The sequence below is a fragment of the Eurosta solidaginis genome, chromosome 1 (assembly GCF_040869045.1).
Source record: "Eurosta solidaginis isolate ZX-2024a chromosome 1, ASM4086904v1, whole genome shotgun sequence".
NCBI classification, from domain to species: Eukaryota; Metazoa; Arthropoda; class Insecta; order Diptera; family Tephritidae; genus Eurosta; species Eurosta solidaginis.
The window spans coordinates 274,578,125-274,599,912 of NC_090319.1; the positions used below are offsets into that span (position 1 = coordinate 274,578,125).

At 38.0% G+C, this 21,788-nt stretch overlaps 2 protein-coding genes across 3 annotated transcripts in view; one reads left to right on the top strand and one right to left on the bottom strand.

Moving 5' to 3' along the window:
* Positions 1-1,638: 1,638 nt before the first annotated feature.
* Positions 1,639-21,788, bottom strand: part of Dic1 (Dicarboxylate carrier 1) — a 33,063-nt gene continuing 12,913 nt past the window's right edge. The window contains exons 1-5 of one of the 2 annotated variants that reach the window (XM_067760840.1): positions 8,384-8,451; positions 7,893-8,135; positions 6,725-6,962; positions 6,534-6,666; positions 1,639-2,969 (exon numbers count right to left, since the gene is read on the bottom strand). In XM_067760840.1, the coding sequence (XP_067616941.1) occupies positions 2,643-2,969; positions 6,534-6,666; positions 6,725-6,962; positions 7,893-8,061 (867 nt within the window). In that variant the 5' untranslated portion in view covers positions 8,062-8,135; positions 8,384-8,451 and the 3' untranslated portion in view covers positions 1,639-2,642. Of the gene's footprint in view, positions 2,970-6,533; positions 6,667-6,724; positions 6,963-7,892; positions 8,136-8,383; positions 8,452-21,788 lie in introns of those variants that run through there. The other variant, XM_067760839.1, reaches the window with a different exon arrangement.
* Positions 13,296-21,788, top strand: part of Elp6 (Elongator complex protein 6) — a 50,273-nt gene continuing 41,780 nt past the window's right edge. The window contains exon 1 of the mRNA XM_067760837.1: positions 13,296-13,541. The gene's annotated coding sequence lies outside the window, so the exon portion shown is untranslated. The remainder of the gene's footprint in view (positions 13,542-21,788) is intronic.

Here is a 21,788-nt window from a genome sequence, read left to right on the forward strand (position 1 = left end):
AGCGATGAAACCCGTCGGGGGGTTGCCGTCGCGGAGACCAGACCATCTAGGAAAGTGGCACCACCCAAGGCAGGAGCCGCATTGGGCGGATGTCGCAAACCTATATATTCTGTGCTGGCAAACGGTGCAAACGGAGGTAGGGACTAAGAGTCTGTTTCCCTGACCTACACAATTGCTGCCGGAAAAGAGGGGGGAGAAAACTGGGGCAGGGGCTGATGCTCAGCATTGCTACCGACTCTACTACGAAGGTAGTAGTTATGAGTGGTAGCAGCTGTTTGAGTTGTTGGCGCCGTGGGGCGCGAGCAGCAGCGGGTACTTGTTATGGCTTGCTGAGCAGCGGGGCTGCTGGAAGGTAGTGGGGGCGCTTAGACGTAGACTACGGGACGCCCTTGGGCGTGAGCCACAAAAGATTTATAAAAGTTACGTGGACGTCGGGTTTTGGGGTCAAGCCCAGAGCAACCTGTCCGATGCAACCATCCCTTACACGAGACACAGGACCGGGGTCAGGAGACGGACCCGGATTGGATTCGATGCCTTCCCGGAGTAAGAGAATGGGGAGCAGTCCTACTGCAAGGAGCTGCTGGGAGGATGACAATTTGTGGGAGGGACGCAACAAATTAAATGGGGTCACACTGAAATGACAGTCCTTGGTCGGGAAAAATCTCGAGTCGCTCCGGTACATAGAACCGACTGCCTTGGGAAGCGCCAACCAACCCGCTCAAGGTCATTGGTGTTAGCCTCTGTATCCTTTTTGCTTCTTTTAAACGAAAATTAGTTCAGAATAGAACCATATGCATACGTATTATTGCGCAGACTTGTAACACTATTAAGCACACAGAACAAACAACAACAGCATTTCAAGTGTACATCTGGGCATGTAATGTTCGGTTTTACCCGAACTTAGACTTCCTTACTTGTTTTTTTCTGAAGTCTATCTTGTAACTAGGCGTCATACACGTTTTGGTGTCATGGCGGAGGCAGCCAACGTATCTATTTTCTACTTTTTATTCTCATCACCCGCGCGGTAGACGGGCGAGACTCAGCATGGCGGATCCCAACCCCGCGTAACCCAGGTACGGGTTTTGAGTTTTAGGCGCCTTTTACGTTAGCCATGCCATAACGGGGGTATAATATTCCAAGGTAGCACGATCGCAGCACTATGAAGTATTACATATGTAACTACCTACATATCCACTGCTGAGTGAAATATCACCCTATCTCGGTGCCATTCCGAAAACATCCTATCTTAGCACTGTTGAAGACAGCCCGATGTCAAATTTTGTTTTTACTAAAATCGTCTTATCTTAGAATTTAGAAAAATCTCTTATCTGTGAATTCGTTTGAAAATACAGAATTTATTTTCAGTTTTGCCAGGACTCAGTTCAAAATATTTTGAGTTCATGTTGAGATGGGGCGTTTTTGAATCCTACTTTGGAACAGGGCGTTATTCAGTCAAATTTAGGGAGGGCATTATCCGAAAAAAAAATTTTTATAAGGCATTTTTGGAAGATTTGTTGAGATATGGTGTTTTCCAAAGAGCTGTCGAGATAGAGAAATATTCACTCCGCAGTTAGTATACGCCCAACCAAAGCAGGCCCGCTATATGATATATCCCATAAAGGAAATGAAAGCCCAATCTATTATTATTTCACGCGCATACTTTATTTGTAACCAGCTCAATATTTAATATTGAAAAAAGCTAGACAATTATTACTATAACAGTTAAGAGCAAAGGAATATGAACAAAAAAATATTACAGCTTTTAATAAGTCATCCAATTAAAATTTAATGCAAATATAGACCCCAACTTATTATGTTCATAAATATATACAATTAACTCAGTTATTTATAAGTGTTTTATTTTTTATTAAATAGTTTTTTAACAATTTGTGCGCAAAGCAAAGCTTTGTGCGGTTTAGCAAGCCTTTTTGTAACTGTTTTGAGCTTAAATAAAATGCATCTACATATATTCATAATAATATTTTATGTAAACATAATATTGTAAATACAAAAGTATTTATTTCTTTGTTTTGTTTAGGAATGTCAGTTACTAATAGCCTTTGCATTTAATGCATATGATTTTAAATACTATATGAATTATGTATGCATAACAACGGTTTATTTGCATTCAAATATCTTAGCAAAAATCAAAAAAACTCTCGCAAACATATATCGCATTTGTATATGCCGTACAATGATTAAATATTTTTGCTTTTGTATTTGCTTTTGAAACATTTTTTAAATTAGAAATGGCTCTTTTAAAATTTCAATGCAATGCGCTTGTATAAATGTATTTCTAAAAATATATTAACATATTTGCTAAACGCTTTTCAGTTTTTGCTTATTTTTTTAGCACATACAAACGCATATGTAGAAGTACTCTGGGCACCTTGAAATAATTAGACTCTTATTGCATTTTGTCCGACATTAAAAAGTACTAGAAAAATACATCAAATTTTTATTTTTTTCTCTTTGTTCTGTTAAGCGCATTAAGCGTTTTTAGTTAACATTTATAAATTATCTATTAAAATTCTATTGGCTTGTGCTTATTTGTGTGCAAATGATGTATGTATGTTTCTACATACGTATGTGTGTAAGCATGCTGTGTGATGATTTATGTGTCGAACTTTTCATTTCTCTGCTTAATGCGCTTCCACAACTACTGGCAAATAGCCAAAATTCAGACGTAACTGCTCCAGCAATACAAACGTTAGTATAGTATGTGGACCCAAACGTACAAATGCAGGTACATAGCCCTTGAAGAAACCGAGTGGTCCTAGACGTGCAGTAAATTTAACAATATCCCATAAACCTTTAAACTCGCCAGGTTTAGCATTCATTGAACGTGTCTTTAGTACATCCAAAGGTTGTGTTAGGGTTGTGGCAATAGCACCAGCAGCTAATGACGCAGTAAAATGTGTACGTAGATCATCTTTGAAGTAGGGTGTGGTGAGGAGCATCGATTTGATCTTAAAGAGAAATGAGAAATTGCATTAATATTTTATATTTTATGATCAATGGGAGGAATGAAACCCCATCAGGTTGATAGGTAGGATTAATAGAATAAAACTGAAACTCGTGTTGTAATTTGAGATGAAATTTCTTTGTATTGATTCAATAAAACAAAATCGTCGAGGGTTTGGGAGTTCTATAGACATACCAGGAAAAATCTTTGAAAATAAGCAACAAAAAGTACTTAGAAAATCATTAAAAGCATTGTTTATTTCAGAGGGGGAGAAAAATTATATTTAAGAATTTCAAGAGAAATATTCCTCGAATATATAACCCCTTGTTTCCACATAAAAAAAACTTGAAATTTTTTGAAGAAAAATAATCGTTAAAATAGAAACAAAAAATGTATGTAGATAAAAGGATAGCGAATAGTATTTAAAACAAAATATTTATGCTAAAATACAGCATCACGTTTTTTGTAAATCATTTTAAACTGTTAACGCTCTGACAAAAGAGCCTTGTTTCGAGTATGAGGGGTCGTTGTAGGGTTAAGTGACCTAGAAAGCCGCTAACTCTGTCCACAAATGGAGGCCCTAGCAGGAACAGCAAAATTTAGTTGCCTGCTTGGGTTAAGGGAGTCAATCACGTTGATGGTGAGCTTGGGAATGAACATAACGCTGAGAAATACTCTACAACTCTCTAGAGATGGCAAATTAATTAGAAGAAGCCTATTTTTGTATGCAATAGGCTGACATAGTTGTTGTTGTTGTAGCGATAATGTTTCTTCCCGAAGGCTTTTGAGGAGTGTTATCGATGTGATGGTCCTTTGCCGGATACAGATCCCAGCGGGTTAGGGGGTCAGAATATACCAGCGGTAGGTATGCCTGCCGTAATAGGCCACTAAAATACCAGATTAAAGGGGTTGTGTAGTGCAACCCTCTCAGGTTGCCAGCTCAATATACAGCTTCTCCAAACCCAATTGTCAACCTCACCTATCCGTGGCGAATCCTGTTTCACTAACAGACGAGGCTCTGGCGACCCCAAGTTTCTCATGCATCGAGGGGGTGTGGAGGGAGGGATGGCCTGAAGGTTTAATGTGGCCATATAAATCGTTCCCAAGATGGGCGGGCCAGCACCTTATTGGTGCTGTGTTATCAGAGCGTACCGCATTTGTATACGGCAAAGGACCATCACATCGATAACACTCCCCAAAGCCTTCGGGGAGAAACCTTATCGCAACCACAACAGCATAACACAAAATTTGAATATTTTAATCAAACCATCCCCATAAACGCCATTACATCGAGAGCTACATATTTATTTATTTATTTATTTGTTTGTTAAAGTCAACACAAACACAAAGCGGTCGACTACTGAATATAAGATACAATACATATAACAAGGAAAGAAAACATAAGCGTAAAAAACAAAATTTAAAGTAAAAACTTAAATAATAAACAATCAAATTAATTAAGTTAAAATTTTAATTAATACATAAATCAAATCAAAAATAAAGATTAGTTAAAATTAATATTGAAATAAAATTGACCTTATTTAAAAATCTTTAAAAATATCATGCCAGACGTGAGAGTATTTCCTTACGGATAGCAGCAATCGAATACTCAAAACTAAAGCAGTTGTACAGTTCGTTATAGCGCGAGCACCAATTGCGAAGAGGGCTATATTTGGCAAAATTACGCCGTAGAATGGGTAAATGAAAGAGTACATAGTGTCTTGTAGTTCTCGCAGGAACGGAAAAATTCAGTCTGCTTACAAGGTCAGTGGAGTCTATCGAACCGATAATCAGTTTATGAAGGAACATTACCCCGAGTAATGTTCTTCTATTCTGTAAAGTTGGCAAACTAATGAGAAGAAGTCTATTTCTATAAGGTGGAAGATGTTGATTTGATTCCCAGTTAAGACCGCGTAAAGCGAAGATTAGAAACTGCTTCTGTACCGATTCAATCCGATCTATATGATTTTTATACCCCGGGGACCAAATACAGGAACAATACTCAAGTATTGGGCGAACCAAAGATGTGTAAAGGGTCTTGGTTAAATAAGGATCATCAAATTCTTTAGCCCATCTTTTAATAAATCCGAGTACACCCGATGCCTTGTTTACAATAGATGAAATATGCATGTTAAAGCTCAATTTCGCATCAAAAAGAACACCTAGGTCCATACTTCAGATATACGCTCCAAGGGAGCATTATCTAGCATATAGGATTTTAAAACTGGGTTGACTCTGTGAAATGTCATTAGTTTACATTTGCAGCAGTTCAAAACTAGTAGATTTACTGTACACCATAATTAAAATGAGTCCAAATCGGCCTGAAGTAAATCCAAACGGGAAGAGTCAGAAGGCAAGTATGAATGGCATAGTTTAACATCATCTGCATACATTAGAACACGGGAATACGAGATAACCATTGGTAAGTCATTTATAAAGAGGGAAAAAAGTAATGGACCCAGATGGCTACCCTGAGGCACACCAGAAGCTACTTCTATCGACTCTGAGAGACTGTTTTTGAACATAACTCGCTGAGTTCTATTTAAGAGATAGCTGCGAAGCCAAAGTAATAAATTCTTCGTAAAACCCAGTAAGTCAAGTTTATGAGTTAAAAGCTCATGATTAACAGAATCAAATGCTTTGCTGAAGTTGGTATAAATAACGTCGGTTTGCTTATTGGATAAAAATCCATCCATGACTAGAGAGGTGAACTCAAACAAGTTGGTTGTGGTTGATATTCTACACACAAAACCATGTTGGCTGGGTGATAATAAAGAAGTACATGCATATTGAATTTGGCAGGTGATGATCTTTTCAAACATTTTAGGAATAGCCGAAAGTTTAGCTATGCCCCTGTAGTTCTCGATATTGGACCTACTACCTTTCTTATGTAAGGGAATAATAAATGATTGCTTCCAAATTGAAGGGAATACAGAAGATTCAAGAGATAGTGTAAATAATTTAAGGATCGGCTTAGATAAGTTGACAGCGCAAAACTTTAGAACACAACTAGGAACACCATCTGGACCCGGAGAGGTAACTGGTTTCAACTCCAGAAGACTCTTCAGAACAGTATCTATATCTACTACAGGAACCAGAATATAATTAGAACTTTCTAAGGTGTAAGGATAGAGATCCGATTGAAAAAGTTGAGATGAATAGGTCGACTTAAAGTATTCAGCAAATAAGTTGGCAACATCATCATCCGAGCTTGCGTTCTTACATCCATAGGCCAAAGCAGATGGAAATCCTGAGGTTATTCTCTTAGAATTGACAAAACTAAAGAATTGTTTCGGGTTGTTAAAAAATTGAAGCTTACACCGATTTAAGTAACGTTTATAGCACTGCTGATTAAGACGATGAAAGTTTGATCTAGCACCTAAATATTTAGAAAAATCGGAGCATGATCCTGATATTTTAAATCGTTTGTATAGCCTAGATTTAATATTATATAGTCTTACAATATGTCTTGAGAACCACGGGGGTTTGCCGGTTCCAGCATTGCCATGACGAAGAGGCACACAGCATGCAAAGAAACCATCGAGAGAACTGTAAAAAATAAACGAACCTGATCGTAAAATGCAATTTGGCCAATTGTCATTAGAACACCCCTGCCAGTGGCTGTTGTAGCACCAGAAAATAAACGCGCAAAACCTTCATGCCGATAAACTTTGATTAAACCATCAAAAGCATTTTTATAGCTGTAATAAAGGAGGATCATTATTTACACAATTCAAAACTAAAAAGCAATTTACTCACTTCCTGCGTTGCTCGGGTGGTAATTTAACATCATTTTGCATACGAACATTCACCATATCAGCTGGTGTGCCAACAATACCGCCTGCGGTGCCTGCTAAACCAGCTAAAGTGATTTTACCAAGGAATGTATCGGTATTGATTTGTTTCTTGCCTGCTTCATATATACCGAAACGAGTCATCGAGTACGTCATCTGACGTAGGATGGATGCAGATAAGCCATTGTACAAGGCTAGGACACCTATGATTATAAAAAGAAATGCAGAACTTGTCTGGAAGCAATCATTTTATTGCTGATAAAAAAATTAAAGAAAAAGCATATAAGAGTAAGCACGTCTTGCATATTCTTAGAAGCAAAATTTTATTTTTATTTCCTCTGAAAGAATTAGTCATGGTTCAACTATAATTGAGCAATGGAATTAGCTTTAACTCTAATGATTTATTACTTAAAGCATATAGGTATATGCTCAAGCCATATCGTAATTACAAAGCATTCACCTTTTTAGGGACGGCTTGCTTGCTCTCCTGGGGCCTTATCGTGTTATACGACCACGGATAAAAAACCAATCTCACTCAAATGGTAAATATGAATCTGCCAAACGATATATACAAATTTTAGTAAAGTATGGATCTAATGAGTACGTATGGTCACTAGTAAACAAATGTCATTCAAAGGATTCACCATTTAAGAGCTATTGTGATTTAAAAAATGAATTTCGATCAAGGATCGTATAACGCGATACAGGCAGAACTTTTTCAACAATTTTTAAGAAGTGTACAAAGATGCCTATCCAATTTCGAGGAAAAAAGTAGCGTTCTCTCCGGGGTGTGGTAAAAACCTCCGGAATTTATTTTAGGAGTATATGATCCCAAAGAGGGAATATAAAAATGCCGTGAAGACAAGATTGCGGACCATCGAGTTCACGAATGACTCCAACGCTTGGTAAGACCCTTTTTCGGAATCGTTCACATAGGTGCTTTGTGTAGTGCGCCAATACAGCACGGGCAAGATTAGCTGTCGAGATCCTTTGATGTGAACGCCAAATAACTTATTTAGTCAATATAGAAATGGGTAGGTAAACTTCTGCATTTAAAATATAACTAAACATTCGAATCAAAATATTACTAATCCCCACACGTTTACTTCTCATTCATAACCATAGTCACCTACCTTGTTCTCGTACCACTTTTGCAGTCAACTGTAATACAGATAATTTGCCTTGCTGTGTCTGTAACGTAACTTTAACCAAATCTAGTGGATGTGTACAACAAGCAGCGCCAGCGCTAGCAATACCACCAAAAAACCATCGACCTTGACGTTGTGTATTTATACTGGACATGTTGTTGGTATGAAGAGTTTATCATTAATTATTAAAAAAGGACAGATTCTGGGTGGGTTTGGTCCAGACTTGTGCTGCAAATAAAAAGAAAATAAATATTTATATTAAAATATGCTACAATTACTGCATACAGCGATTTTTATGTTCTATTTAAACAGTTTCAATTCTTTAACACGTTTTAAGATATTAATTGCTAATCTTGTTCCATGACTTTGAGTGGCCCTCCACCCACACGTATGGAACAAAGGAAAGCAGATTTCCGTAGATCCGCATTTCCTTTCTCACTACTACATAACTTTTACAAAACAGATTAACGTTGTACTTTTTGTTGTTGAGTATTTTGCTCCAACAGAGTCCATGCTCGCTTGCCAAATATCTGTATTACAAAACTGGGTAATAGTCTAGTTGAGGGGTCGACTGCTAATACGCTACCAAAAATATCGAGAGAGGTGTCAAAAGACGCGTCTTGACATCAGTATTAATAATCCGAAGGCGGAAAATAAAAATATTAACGCGTTCAAAAGATATTAACGAAAAACCGAAAAAAGACCCGCGGGTACCTCCGAAACCGGGGGTCGGATCCATAGTATTTTTGCGCAGAACACCTTTCGGCGGTAATAGTCTAGTTGAGGGGTCGACTGCTAATACGCTACCAAAAATATCGAGAGAGGTGTCAAACGACGCGTCTTGACATCAGTATTAATAATCCGAAGGCGGAAAATAAAAATTTTAACGCGTTCAAAAGATATTAACGAAAAACCGAAAAAAGACCCGCGGGTACCTCCGAAACCGGGGGTCGGATCCATAGTATTTTTGCGCAGAACACCTTTCTGCGTTGGCGGCCTTCGGCCGCGATTATAAAAAATAACCCTGGGCTACGCCATGCCAAGTCCGGGTGTGTGGTATAACCGTGGCTACCGCCACGGTGATGCACAATTTTTTTTGGGGGTACAAACACAACAACAACCACATGGAAATCGCCAACTTCAAATGCAAATATCTCCGGACAGAGATAAAATTTTTCTTTTCCGCCATCGGATTATTGTTCTCGAGATTAATACGCGTCGTTTGACACCTCTCTCGATATTTTTGGTAGCGTATTAGCAGTCGACCCCTCAACTAGACTATTACCCTTTCGGCGTTGGCGGCCTTCGGCCGCGCTTATAAAAAATAACCCTGGGCTACGCCATGCCACGTCCGGGTGTGTGGTTTAACCGTGGCTACCGCCACGGTGATGCACAATTTTCTTGGTGGGTACAAACACAACAACAACCACATGGAAATCGCCAACTTCAACTGCAAATATCTCCGGACAGAGATAAAATTTTTCTTTTCCGCCTTCAGATTATTGTTCTCGAGGTTAATACGCGTCTTTTGACACCTCTCTCGATATTTTTGGTAGCGTATTAGCAGTCGACCCCTCAACTAGACTATTACCCAAAACTGTCATATTTGTACTGAACCTATCCAGCGCATATCACAATCAAATGGAATGATTCGATCCCTCCGCAAGGATGATTGTTTTGTTTTTGTTACTATTTAAAGTTAGTGCTGTGTAATAACATAGTCCGAAACCGACTACACAGCTATTGGTACAAGAATGTTTAGCCAATAAAAATATGGCACTACCACTTTAAATATTTTGGGGGCTGCTGGGCGTGAGATTTTAGATTGTTGTCAGTATTGCTTAGAATTTATTTATTTAAAAAAATGGCATCATGATTCAATTAAATCATGAAATGGCATGTACTTTTTCAATCGTTATTTAAATTAAAAACAGCAAACGGGTTTGATGTTATATGTGCCGCTCTGTATAACAGCTGATTTTGTCAGTTTGTTTCACCGCTTCTTTTGAAGTACCAACAGAGATGCCAGCACTTTTCTTAATTGACTTGTTAAACATATGTATGTACAATGAAATTGTTTGAGTTTACAGTCTGGACTTTTCTTTAAGGACTTCACCTTTCCGACTAATTGGTTTTAGGTATGGAATTATGACAGCGTGACAAACTTTGAATAAAACATAGTTCAATTATATGGTTGGCTCATCTCTACAGCAACAATATACCTTTGTTCAGATTGTTAAATTCTGCGTTTAATGGCCGGTTTTTCAGTGCGAGTTTAAACTTCAGTTAAAGTTGACTGAGTTTAACCTTGCCACTTTGTTCGATAACATAAAATTTGCTTGCTCATCTCAGCTTAAGCGGGCGAAGTGGCAGGGTCAACTTTTAGATAAGTGTTAGGCGAATGGAATAAAGAGAAAACATAGAACTTTTCACTTCTTGAGAGCCGCCAACAGAACGAATATTGGGAAACAGTATAGCATCAAATCCCGGGTAGGCAATTCACCATTGGGGAAATGTGGCATGAAATTCGTCAATTCCAACCCTAGAAAAATATTTATTTGCTATAATAAACACAATTTAACAATTTTTTTTAACGTTTTCAATAACTTTTTTTGTGAAATTTCAACGAAAACACCTCGTTTTTTGCTAGTCTTCAAGTAGGTAATGTGGGGAATTACCTGACACCAGTTTGACAATTTCTCTTGCTGTCCGTCGTTGGTTATTTAAATTTACGTCTCTGATTCTTGTATGTGTGGGAAAATAATGCACTAAATTAAATGGATTTACTAAAAAAATTACTTAAAGTGATGTGAAATTATTTTTTTGTAAAAAATTTTCCATTGAACAAAATAAGAAAAATTCTATCAAATGCCGAAACAAAATATTTCATCCATATTTTGGACAAGTTGAGAAATTGTGAACTTAGCGCTGATATAATTCGAAAGCGAAGTAAAGTGGCAAGGTCTGTGTGCAAACTCGGCGTTGCGTTATTTGAACTTGTATTAAATAAAATCATTTAAAAAAAATTTTAGTTAAACGGTTTTATTGAAAACAAAACTTACATCCTGGAATCAGCCTTCTTAATATCGCATATAAGGTCCTTTCAAGTGTATTGTGCGAAAGATTGAAGCCCACCGTTAACCGACTGATTGGACCTTATCAGTGCGGCTTCAGACCTGGAAAATATACCATCGACTAGATTTTCACAATGGGCCAAATCTCGGAAAAAACCCGTGAAAAGAGAATTGACACACTCACCTCTTCGTCGATTTTAAAGCCGCCTTCGACAGCACGAAAAGGTGCTGCCTATATGCCGCTATGTCTGAATTTGGTTTCCCCGCAAAACTTATACGGCTGTGCAAAAGGAAGTTGAGCAACACCATCAGCTCAGTCAAAATTGGGAAGGACCTCTCCGAGCCGTTCGAAACTAAACGAGGTTTCAGACAGGGTGACCCGCTATCGTGTGATTTCTTTAATTTGATGCAGGAGAAAATTATACTATCTGCAGAACTTAACCGCACTGGAACAATATTCTATAAAAGCGTGGAATTACTGGAATATGCTGATAACATTGATATCATCGGCCTAAACACCCGCGCTGTTAGTTCTGCTTACTCCAAACTGGAAAAAGAAGCGGAAAAGGTGGGTTTGATGGTGAATGAGGACAAAACGAAGTACCTGCTGTCATCGAGCAAAGAGTCAGCGCATATGCGCCTTGGCAACCACGCTACTGTTGCAAGCCATAATTTGGAAATAGTAAAAGACTTCGTTTATTTGGGAACCAGCATCAACACTAACAACAACATCAGCACTGAAATCCAGCGAAGAATCAATCTTACCAATAAATGCTACTTTGGACTAGGTAGGCAATTGAAAAGCAAAGTCCTCTCTCGGCGAACGAAAATCATGTTCTACAAGTCACTTATCGTACCCGTCCTGCTATATAGGGCAGAAGCATGGACCATGACAACAGCAGATTAAGCGGCTTTGGGAGTGTTCGAGAGAAAAGTTTTTCGAAACATGTATGGACCTCTACGCGTTGGCGATGGCGAGTACCGAAGAAGATTTAATGATGAGCCGTACGAGCTATACGCAGACATCAACATAGTCCAGCGAATTAAAAGGCAGCGGCAGCGCTGGCTAGGCCATGTTATGCGAATGAAAGATGATGCTCCGGCCAAGAAAGTGTTTCTATCGGAACGCGCCTATGGAAGCAGAGGTAGAGGGCGGCGCCCACTCCATTGAAAGGACCAGGTGGAAAATGATTCAAACTACCTTGGTGTGACCAATTGGCGCCGGTTGGCGGAGCGACTGGCGCGCCTTGTTGGACGGCCATAATCGTTTAGACGGTTAAGCGCGAATTAAGTAAGTAAGTAATTACTAAAATCTAGAAAATAATAAGGCAGGTCCTAGGTACGAGTCATCACACTCCTGATCAGTTTAGGGCGTTGATCAGACAATTAAATAAAAGCGTTGGGTGCTTCCAATTCCTATTGACAGTCATAAGTAAGACCAACTGAACTTTAATCACGCCACGCCTCACATTTTTAGGTATTTCACGCGCCCAACGATTTTGTTTAATTGCCTGATCAACGCCCTAGATTGATGAGGAGTGTGATGATTTGTAACTAGGACCTACCTAATTATTTTCTAGCTTTTAGTATTATTACTAAATATAAGTATTTTTTCAATAAAACCGTTTAACTTAAAGGTTTTTTTTTTTTATTATTTTATTTTCAAGTTTTTCGTCTTAATTGCTTATTATTTCTCATTCTACTTAGTTCATTTTTTTTTTTGGATTATTAGCTTCTTGGTTAAATCTTAAGCTTATAAAACACCAGGTTATCCCTCCATTGGAGTTAATCCATAACACCATGTTATACATTCAAATTTTAATGTCTTTAAATTGTTGTACAGTTGCTCCACCAACACACATGTAATACATTAAGGCCAGAACCATATGCGTAGGTTTTTGCGTAATTAAGGTTATTATATATTTAGATTTAATGGTTTACTCCAAGTACGATGAATTATATTTAGATATGATGGTTTACTCCAAGTACGATAAGTTTTAAGTTTTTCAACTATTTTTAATAATTTTTTATCATTTCGATTCCCTCACTATCCGCCATTTTGTTCTCAACCGCATGAATAGCGTCCTTTTATAGCACGCGGTTGAGTTGTGGGGAAACGAACTTGACGCGACGACGTTATAACACGAAATGACTTAGTTCATTTAGTGATTCATTATTACAAGAACTCATTCTTGAAAATTTGCTGGCCTGCTGGCCGGCCTGTCAAGTCAAGGTAAATAAAACCGTTTAAAAATTGGCCATTTTTGGCTTTTACACTTCCCATACTTTTCCAATCAATATTTAGATATGGCAGCTCTGCTTATTTTTATTGGCGTATTTACAGTTTCTGATAAGAATTTGGTGAAAATTTCGAACAATTTGCAAAAATTACTTATTACAAGTGCTATTATTGATTTATGAAAAATCTGCTGCAACATAAATACTTTGAAACTAAATAATAACTGCTGGTAATTACTTCATCCGCATCTAAAACATCCACTGGAACAGTTGTGAGCTAAAGTAACGCATTACTGAACGGAGGTATTGAAGCACCGGCAAGGTTAGTGGGCCTTTACTATAATTTTTAGCAATTAATATAAATTTTCAGGATGATTATGAGGAAATACGGCACCTGAGAACTCATCCGTATGAAGGCAAAAAACTCAAGCACACACTGCTACAACAACAACAATAAGCAGGTCCTCAGTGAACTCCACAAACAGCCGTCGGACCGTTATGTCAGGAATTGCCCGGTGAATCCAGTACTCAAAGAACAATACCAACAACTTGCGGAAGGGGAGCGCACACTTCCAAGGGAAACGCGAGTCACTAGCTCAACTTCGATCTGGATACTGTAACAGGTTAAACTCTTACCTATCCAGAATCAACCCCGACATACAAATGCCCTGCTTGCAATGTGTCCCCACATGACACCACCCATTTCTATAATTGTAATGTGGAACCAACGCCTCTAACACCCCTCTCATTATGGTGAGTCTGGGTGGTCGGAAGGCATCGGTGCAATTTAGAAACGAAACATCAAAACCAAGGAGAATTAAACAGGGGGTGCCACAGGGTGGTGTCCTATCCCCACTTTTATTTAATTTCTACATATCTAAGCTACCTTCACCACCGGAAGGAGTCACAATCGTTTCCTACGCCGATGACTGCACAATAATGGCCACAGGCCCAGGCCCAAAGATCGATGCGCTATGCAATAAAATAAACGGCTACCTCCCTGACCTCTCCAGTTTTTTCGCCTCGCGAAACCTGGCGTTATCACCGACTAAATCTTCCGCGACCTTATTTACAACATGGACGCCCCAAATGTCGACCATTTTGAACATCCACGTCGATGGCACTACGCTACCAACTGTCCGACACCCCAAAATCTTGGGTGTGACGTTTGATCAGGATCTACATTTTGGTGAGCACGCAGCCGCAATTGTTCCGAGAATTCAGAGCCGTAACAAAATCCTCAAATCCCTCGCTGGCAGTACTTGGGGAAAATTATAAAGAAACGCTCATGACTACATACAAAGCAATTACGTGCTACGCGTCACCCATATGGTCGCCAAGCCTAAAAATCACCCACTGGAAGAAACTACAGGCCTGCCAAAATACTGCTCTCAGAATCGCCACGGGCTGTCTTCTTATGTCCCCAGAACACCATCTGCATAATGAGGCGAGAATACTCCCCATCAGGGAGATAAATGAGATGCTGACCAAACAGTTCCTGTTGAATACCCAGAAACCTGGGCATCCCAACAGACATCTGATTGATGAACAAGCACCGCCTAGGGGCTTAAGGAGTAATCTCCGTAAGCATTTTGAGGAAATACGGCACCTGAGAACCCAGCCGTATGAAGTGAAAAAACACAAGCAGGTCCTTGGTGAACTCCATAAACAGGCGTCGGCCCTTTATGCCGGGAATTGCCCGGTGAATCCAGTACTTAACGAAAATTATCCAAAGCTTGCGGAAGAGGAACGCGTACTCCCCAGGGAAACGCGTGTCACTCTTGCTTAACTTCGTTCTAGATACTGTAACAGGTTAAACTCTTACCTATCCAGAATCAACCCCGACATACAAAATGTATGCCCCGCTTGCAATGTGTCCCCACATGACACCAACCATCTCTTCAATTGTAATGTGGAACCAAATCCTCTAACACCCCTTTCCTTATGGTCCACGCCTGTCGAAACGGCAAGTTTCCTTGGACTCCCGTTAGAGGATATTGATGACAATTTGTGATCGGTCGCGGCTATTAGGTGGGGCGAGCATTGCTACAACAACAACAACAACAACCATCAACGTCGATAATACTCCCAAAAACTTCCGGGAAGTGTCTTTAGACAAGAGTGATACACGGCGTGCTTTGGTGAAATTTAAAGAAACTTCCCTCAAAATCAAATATTTCGGCAATAGCTAGAGCTCAGACAAATAAATATAATTTAGTAAAAATCTCAATAATGTTTTAAAAAATAGAATAAAAGCAAAATTAAAAATACCTTATACGCGAAATCCAAGGTCATAGAAATTATCAGTATCAAAAAAAGTGTAGGTTGAGCAGGGTCCGCCCGTAATATGATAGTCTAAACAAAAATTTAGATATAAGAATTTACACAATTTTGTTTACAACTCTGTTTGGACCCAGATGAGATGGTATTGAAAATGGGAAAAATCGGAATATAAACCTGAATTTTTAAAAATTTCCAAATTTTTATTTAGAATTTAAGAAAACTTTTTGAAGTACGCAGTTTTTTTAAATAGTTCTCAAATTTTCGAAACTTCTTAAAAATGTTTTTGAAATTGATTAAAAAATAGTAGTGAAAATAATTTTCAGTTGTATATGTAGTACAATTCCTATTTTTTTGTTTTCGTTAATTAACAAACAGAAAAAATTAAAAAACTGTAACAAAAAATATAGCCATCATCCGGTGGAAAGATCCTGAGCCAGATAAATAATTTTGCATGTAAATGCAACAACAACGATATGAGCCAGATAAATCCAGATAGAAGTCTGGTTCAATTTGTGAGCCAGATAATTTGTTAATTACTTGTCTTTAGTTTGGCAACGCTGCCTTTAATAAACCTACTTTTACAAAAATAGATGTCGCTGCTTAGCCTTTCGCCGTATGAGTTAAATGAAAAACAGCGGCGACATCTGCCGATCACATTTCACGTGTGCGAAAATATCACGACATCTGCTTCTCAAGTCTCTCAATGATCCAGAGCATTCCCGTGAGAATTGAGCGTGAGCCGGAGCTGTAAAACTCACTGGATGACGGCATATGTAAACCAATTTCGAAGAAACTTTCGAAAACACGAGAAGTTTTAAAAAATTTCATAATTTATATTTAAAATTTAAGAAAAGTTTTAAAGTGTGCTGTTTAATAATCAGTTCCCAAATTTTCGAAAACGATTTTGAAATTTAGTAAGTAATAGCAGCAACAATAATCTGCAAATTTTATAGTTATATTCGTATTTTTATTGTTTTCGTTAATTAAAAAACACTTAAATTATTGTATAACAAAAGCAATTTCGAAAAAAATTTCGAATAAAAATCGAAAACACGAGAAGTTTTTCAAATTTCCTAATTTTGAATCATAGAAGTATTTCTTGAGTATGCAGTTTTTCAAAAATGCTTCGAACTTTCTAAATTCTTCGAAAACGTTTTTGAAATTGGGGTGCATCGTTTCCGTTGCACAATTTAGCTGTGTTATTTTTTTTTGCATCTATCTATGTTTACGCTTAAACTTTATATGGACTGCTAAGCGTCAAACTTTATCTACTCTTCTGAAATTGCTGCACATAAAATTAGTACTACAAATTTCAATACGCATTATACTCAGATGCAACTGAAATATGTGTCTATATGTTTCACCTCCTCTACATTAATTCTATGTATCACCTCTACAAATGGTGTGTGTCCGCTATTCATAGCAACCGATTCAGCTGTATGTTATACATTATAGCCACCAGAGGTTTGTGTCTCCGATTTTAGGTACACTCTGTTCTGTAGCCAGATATTTAACCACTGCCGCTAGATGGATCTCCTAAGCATTATCTAAGCGAGGATAAGGGTTTTTTTACGCGCAAACGTAAACGTATTCGCGTGTAAAAAAACATCAATTTTTCTTTTTTAGTTAACGAAAACAAATGAAGGATAAAATAAATGATTTATTTTGTTTATAATTTTTGAAAAAAGGCGGCATACCGCCCACTTTTTAGTAAACAAAATCTTGTTTTTGAAGGCGATTGCTGGCACCTTTATGAAAATATTTAATGAGAATATTCTATGAAGTTTGTAACTAAAAATATGCAAAACAATCCCAAAAACGTTTTCGAAAAATTCGAGAAAATTTTAAATTTTTTTTGGAGTTCTCTGACTGTTTTTGTTTTTCTTGCAAAGTCGTCGAAGACGTGCCATCCTAACTTGTTTTTATTCTGTTCTGTAAATAACAAAAAATATGTAAACCAATTTTGAAAAAAAAAATACAAGAAAAATCAGAAATACAAGAATTATTTTGTGACAGGGTGGATAAATTATGTATATAACGCACCAAAGCAACAAACCTACAAGGAAGGTCCAACGACTAGAATTACTGACTTTTACCAGCCTCAGTCAGCCACATAAATCGATCAGTAAAAACCACCATCGGTTCTGAAAGAACACACAGCACATACATATAAATATACACAAACATTCATTTTGATAATACCGTCTCATGTATCTACTAACTATAAACACAAGACAAACGACAACAACAGATCAGAACGAAAATCGACACTGATGATGACACAAGGCCGAAACCGGTTTTTCTCGAAACCAAATTTGACAAAGGATGACGGAAAATCGTTGCGAAAATATAGGAATTTTTTAAAAATGTCTTTAATTTTTATTTAAAGGTTTTTGAGTGTGCCGTTTTTTAAACGGTTTTCGGATTTTCGAAAACATTTTTGGTGTGCATAGTTTTTGTTCTAATATTTATCAAGTTTTTCCTAAAACTAACGAAAATAAATAAAAGAAGAAAATAACTGAGACATTTTCTTAATAATTTTAGAAAGAAGGCAGGGCAGCGATCACCTTTCAGTAGAAAAGTTCTGGTATTTTTGGAAGCGATTATCCGCACCTGTATATAGATATATTCTACCTATATTAGGGTAGTCCTTATTTGTATGGAGAAAATTTTATCATCAGATTTCCAAAGTCTCAACCCCTAAATCGAAGATATCACACAAAAAATTTTATCCCGATTGGAGATGGTTTAGGCGTGTCGCAGGGGGGTCAAAGTTGAAATTGCTCTATGGAGACTCAAAAAATAAAAGTGATTTTTCTTTTTATCAACAATTGTTTTTGTTTTTATCGGCCTATTGATAAATGATTCAAGGTTCGATTCGAGCTCAAGGCCAGAACAATAATTTTTTTCTTATGATAATTATTATTATTTTTTTTTAATTTTTCTAAATTTGAAAAATTGTATTTTGTTTTTGGAATAGTAAGTAGAAACAAAAACAATTGTTAATAAACCATGAGCACTTGGGAATGTCAAACAAAGTAATTGACAATAAACAACAAATCCAGCATTATCAGTGCTTTGCACCAGATGGCGGAACACTTAATAAATATAGTTGGTAAAAAGGAATAGAAGTAGCAAATTTGCCAGTCAAACAAACCACCGCTGTATAGCTAAATGGTTAGCACAGCATGCCTAAAGCGTACTGATGATGAAGGCTTAGCACCCTTCGAAATGGATCTATCTGCGCAGCTATGGCAGGTTGTCTGAAAAATTTTCTACTTACTATTCCAAAAACAAAATACAATTTTTCAAATTTAGAAAAATAAAAAAAAAAAAATAACAAGAATTATCATTAGAAAAAAATTATTGTTCTGGCCTTGAGCTCGAATCGAACCTTGAATCCACCACGGGCAGGTTGTTCTTTGAACAAAAACTTGGTAAAAGCTTGTTGCATTTGCCGTGTCGTCACCATGTATACGAAATAGTGTTACGCAGCGCTTTCGAAGAAAAAATACCCTTATCAAAAGGACCTAATGTTGAGATTTTTAAAAACTTTAGAGACGCCTGGTCCAATTTAGACAAACGTAATTTCAAAGCTGGAATTGAGGACGGCTTCGTCAGAACAGCAACACCTAATAAAGAAGAGCTTGTAGATAGCTTCCATCACATTTTAGTATCAAGACAGCCTCGTGAAGACTATAAAGAACTAGCACTTGTTTTTCTTGGTTGTTCTCGAAAGAGCTATACATTTTCAGCACCAGGCGCCTTCCACCACGCTCGGTGGATGGCACAGGAATGGCGAGCTAATTTGATGTATATATGTACATACATATATAAGAGAAAGTGATGTTAGTTACACTATTTATAACTCAAGAACGGATGAACAGATTTGGCTGAAAATTGGTGGAGGGGTAGCTTAGAACCAGGAGACAGACATAGGATACTTTTTATCCCGTTCTGGATAGGGTCTTGAGATCACAACGTGGACCTGGTAATCCTGGGATATGTTTGTAAAATGTGGGCATCAAATGGAAGCTATTTATGGGTACTTTGATACGGGGTATTTTTCGTACCCGTGGGTGACTAGGGTCTCGAGATATAGGCCAAAATGTGGACCCGTGTACCCCTAGAATGTGTTTATAGAATATGGATTACAAATGAAAGCTGTTGATGAGTGCTTTAGTACAGGGTAGTATTCATACCTATTGGTGACTAGGGTCTCGAAATTGAGGCCAAAACGTGGACCCTGATACCCCTAGAAAGTGTTTATAGAAGAAGGATAACAAATGAAAGTTGTTGATGAGTGCTATAGTACAGGGTAATTTTCATATCTGTTTGTGACTAGGATCTTGAGATATAGGCCAAAACGTGGACCAGGGTAACACTAGGACGTGTTTTTGCATTATGGGTATCAAATTGAAGCTGTTGATGTGTGCTTTAGTACAGAGTAATTTATAACGCTGGGTGACTAGGGTCTCGAGATAGAGGCCAAAACGTGGACCAGGGTAACACTAGGACGTGTTTTTACATTATGGGTATCAAATTGAAGCTGTTGATGTGTGCTTTAGTACAGAGTAATTTATAACGCTGGGTGACTAGGGTCTCGAGATAGAGGCCAAAACGTGGACCCGGATACCCCTAGAATGTGTGTGTAATATGGATATCAAATGAAAGCTGTTGCTCAGAGCTTTAAAGTTATTTTCATTGTGATATTCGATTTAGTCGCATCAACCTGGCAAAACTGATAAATATGCATGCGAAGCCGAAAAAAGCATGAATTGATAATACCCACATACCTATTTACATACGTCTTATTCGATTTGTCTGAAATTTGGTATATAAATTTGCCTATATTAGTATTTACGATCCTTTTTTAGGGGGAAGTAGACCAGAGACGGGCTGGGAATGCGATTAGGACTAGGATTGGGACTGAGTCTCGGAGTGGGACTGGAACTCAGAATGGGACTGGAACAAAATACATACCACCCTGGGGGACTGGCAATAAGGGATGAAGAAGAATGGGAAAAACTTGAGAGAAGAGAAAAGGGGTAAGGAGACTGAGAAAGGGATAGAGTGAGACGAAGATAGAGATATATGAAGCGAAAAAGACGGAGGGAGTATTGAATAAAATGATTAAGAAGAAGTGAAGAGGTGAGGGCAGAGTTAGAGAGAAAAAGCTTATTAAAATGTATGCAGGTAGACCAAATTTAGGGCAGAACAACGTCTGACGGGTCTGCTAGTATATATATAAAGTTAAAATTATGAATGTTTGTATATAGGTATAAATCCGGTTGCGTTCTAAACGGATCGGCCGATCACAACTAAATTTGAATCACCCACTAGAAACCTTCCAAAGATGGTCATAGGCTAAACATAACATCAATATAAACAAGTAAGGAAGGCTAAGTTCGGGTGTAACCGAACATTACATACTCAGTTGAGAGCTATGGAGACAAAATAAGGAAAATCACCATGTAGGAAAATGAACCTAGGGTAACCCTGGAATGTGGTTGTATGACATGTGTATCAAATGGAAGGTATTAAAGAGTATTTTAAGAGAGAGTAGGCCATAGTTCCATGGATGGACGCCATTTAGGGATATCGCCATAAAGGTGGACCAGGGCTGACTCTAGAATGTGTTTGTACGATATGGGTATCAAATGAAAGGTGATAATGAGTATTTTAAAATGTAATGGGCTTTAGTTCTATAGGTGAACGCCTTTTCGAGAAATCCCCATAAAGGTGGACCAGGGGTGACTCTAGAATATGTTTGTACGATATGGGTATCAAATGAAAGCTGTTAATGAGTATTTTGAAAAGGAGTGATCCTTAGTTCCCTAGGTGGACGCCGTTTCGAGATATCGCCATAAAGGTGGACCAGGGGTGTCTCTAGTTGTACGATATGGGAATCAAATGAAAGGTGTTACTGAGCGTTTTAAGAGGGAGTGGGCATTAGGTCTATAGGTGGACGCTTTTTCGAAATGTCGCCATTAGGGTGGGCCAGGGGTGACTCTAGAATGTGTTTGTACGATATGGGTATCAAACGAAAGGTGTTACTGAGCATTTTAAGAGGGAGTAGGCATTAGGTCCATAGGTGGACGCCTTTTCGAGATATCGCCATTAGGGTGGGCCAGGGGTGACTCTGGAATGTGTTTGTACGATATGGGTATCAAATGAAAGGTGGTAATGAGTATTTTAAAAGGGAGCAATCCTTAGTTCTATAGGTGGACGCCTTTTCGAGATATCGCCATAAAGGTGGACCAAGGGTGACTCTAGAATGTTTTTA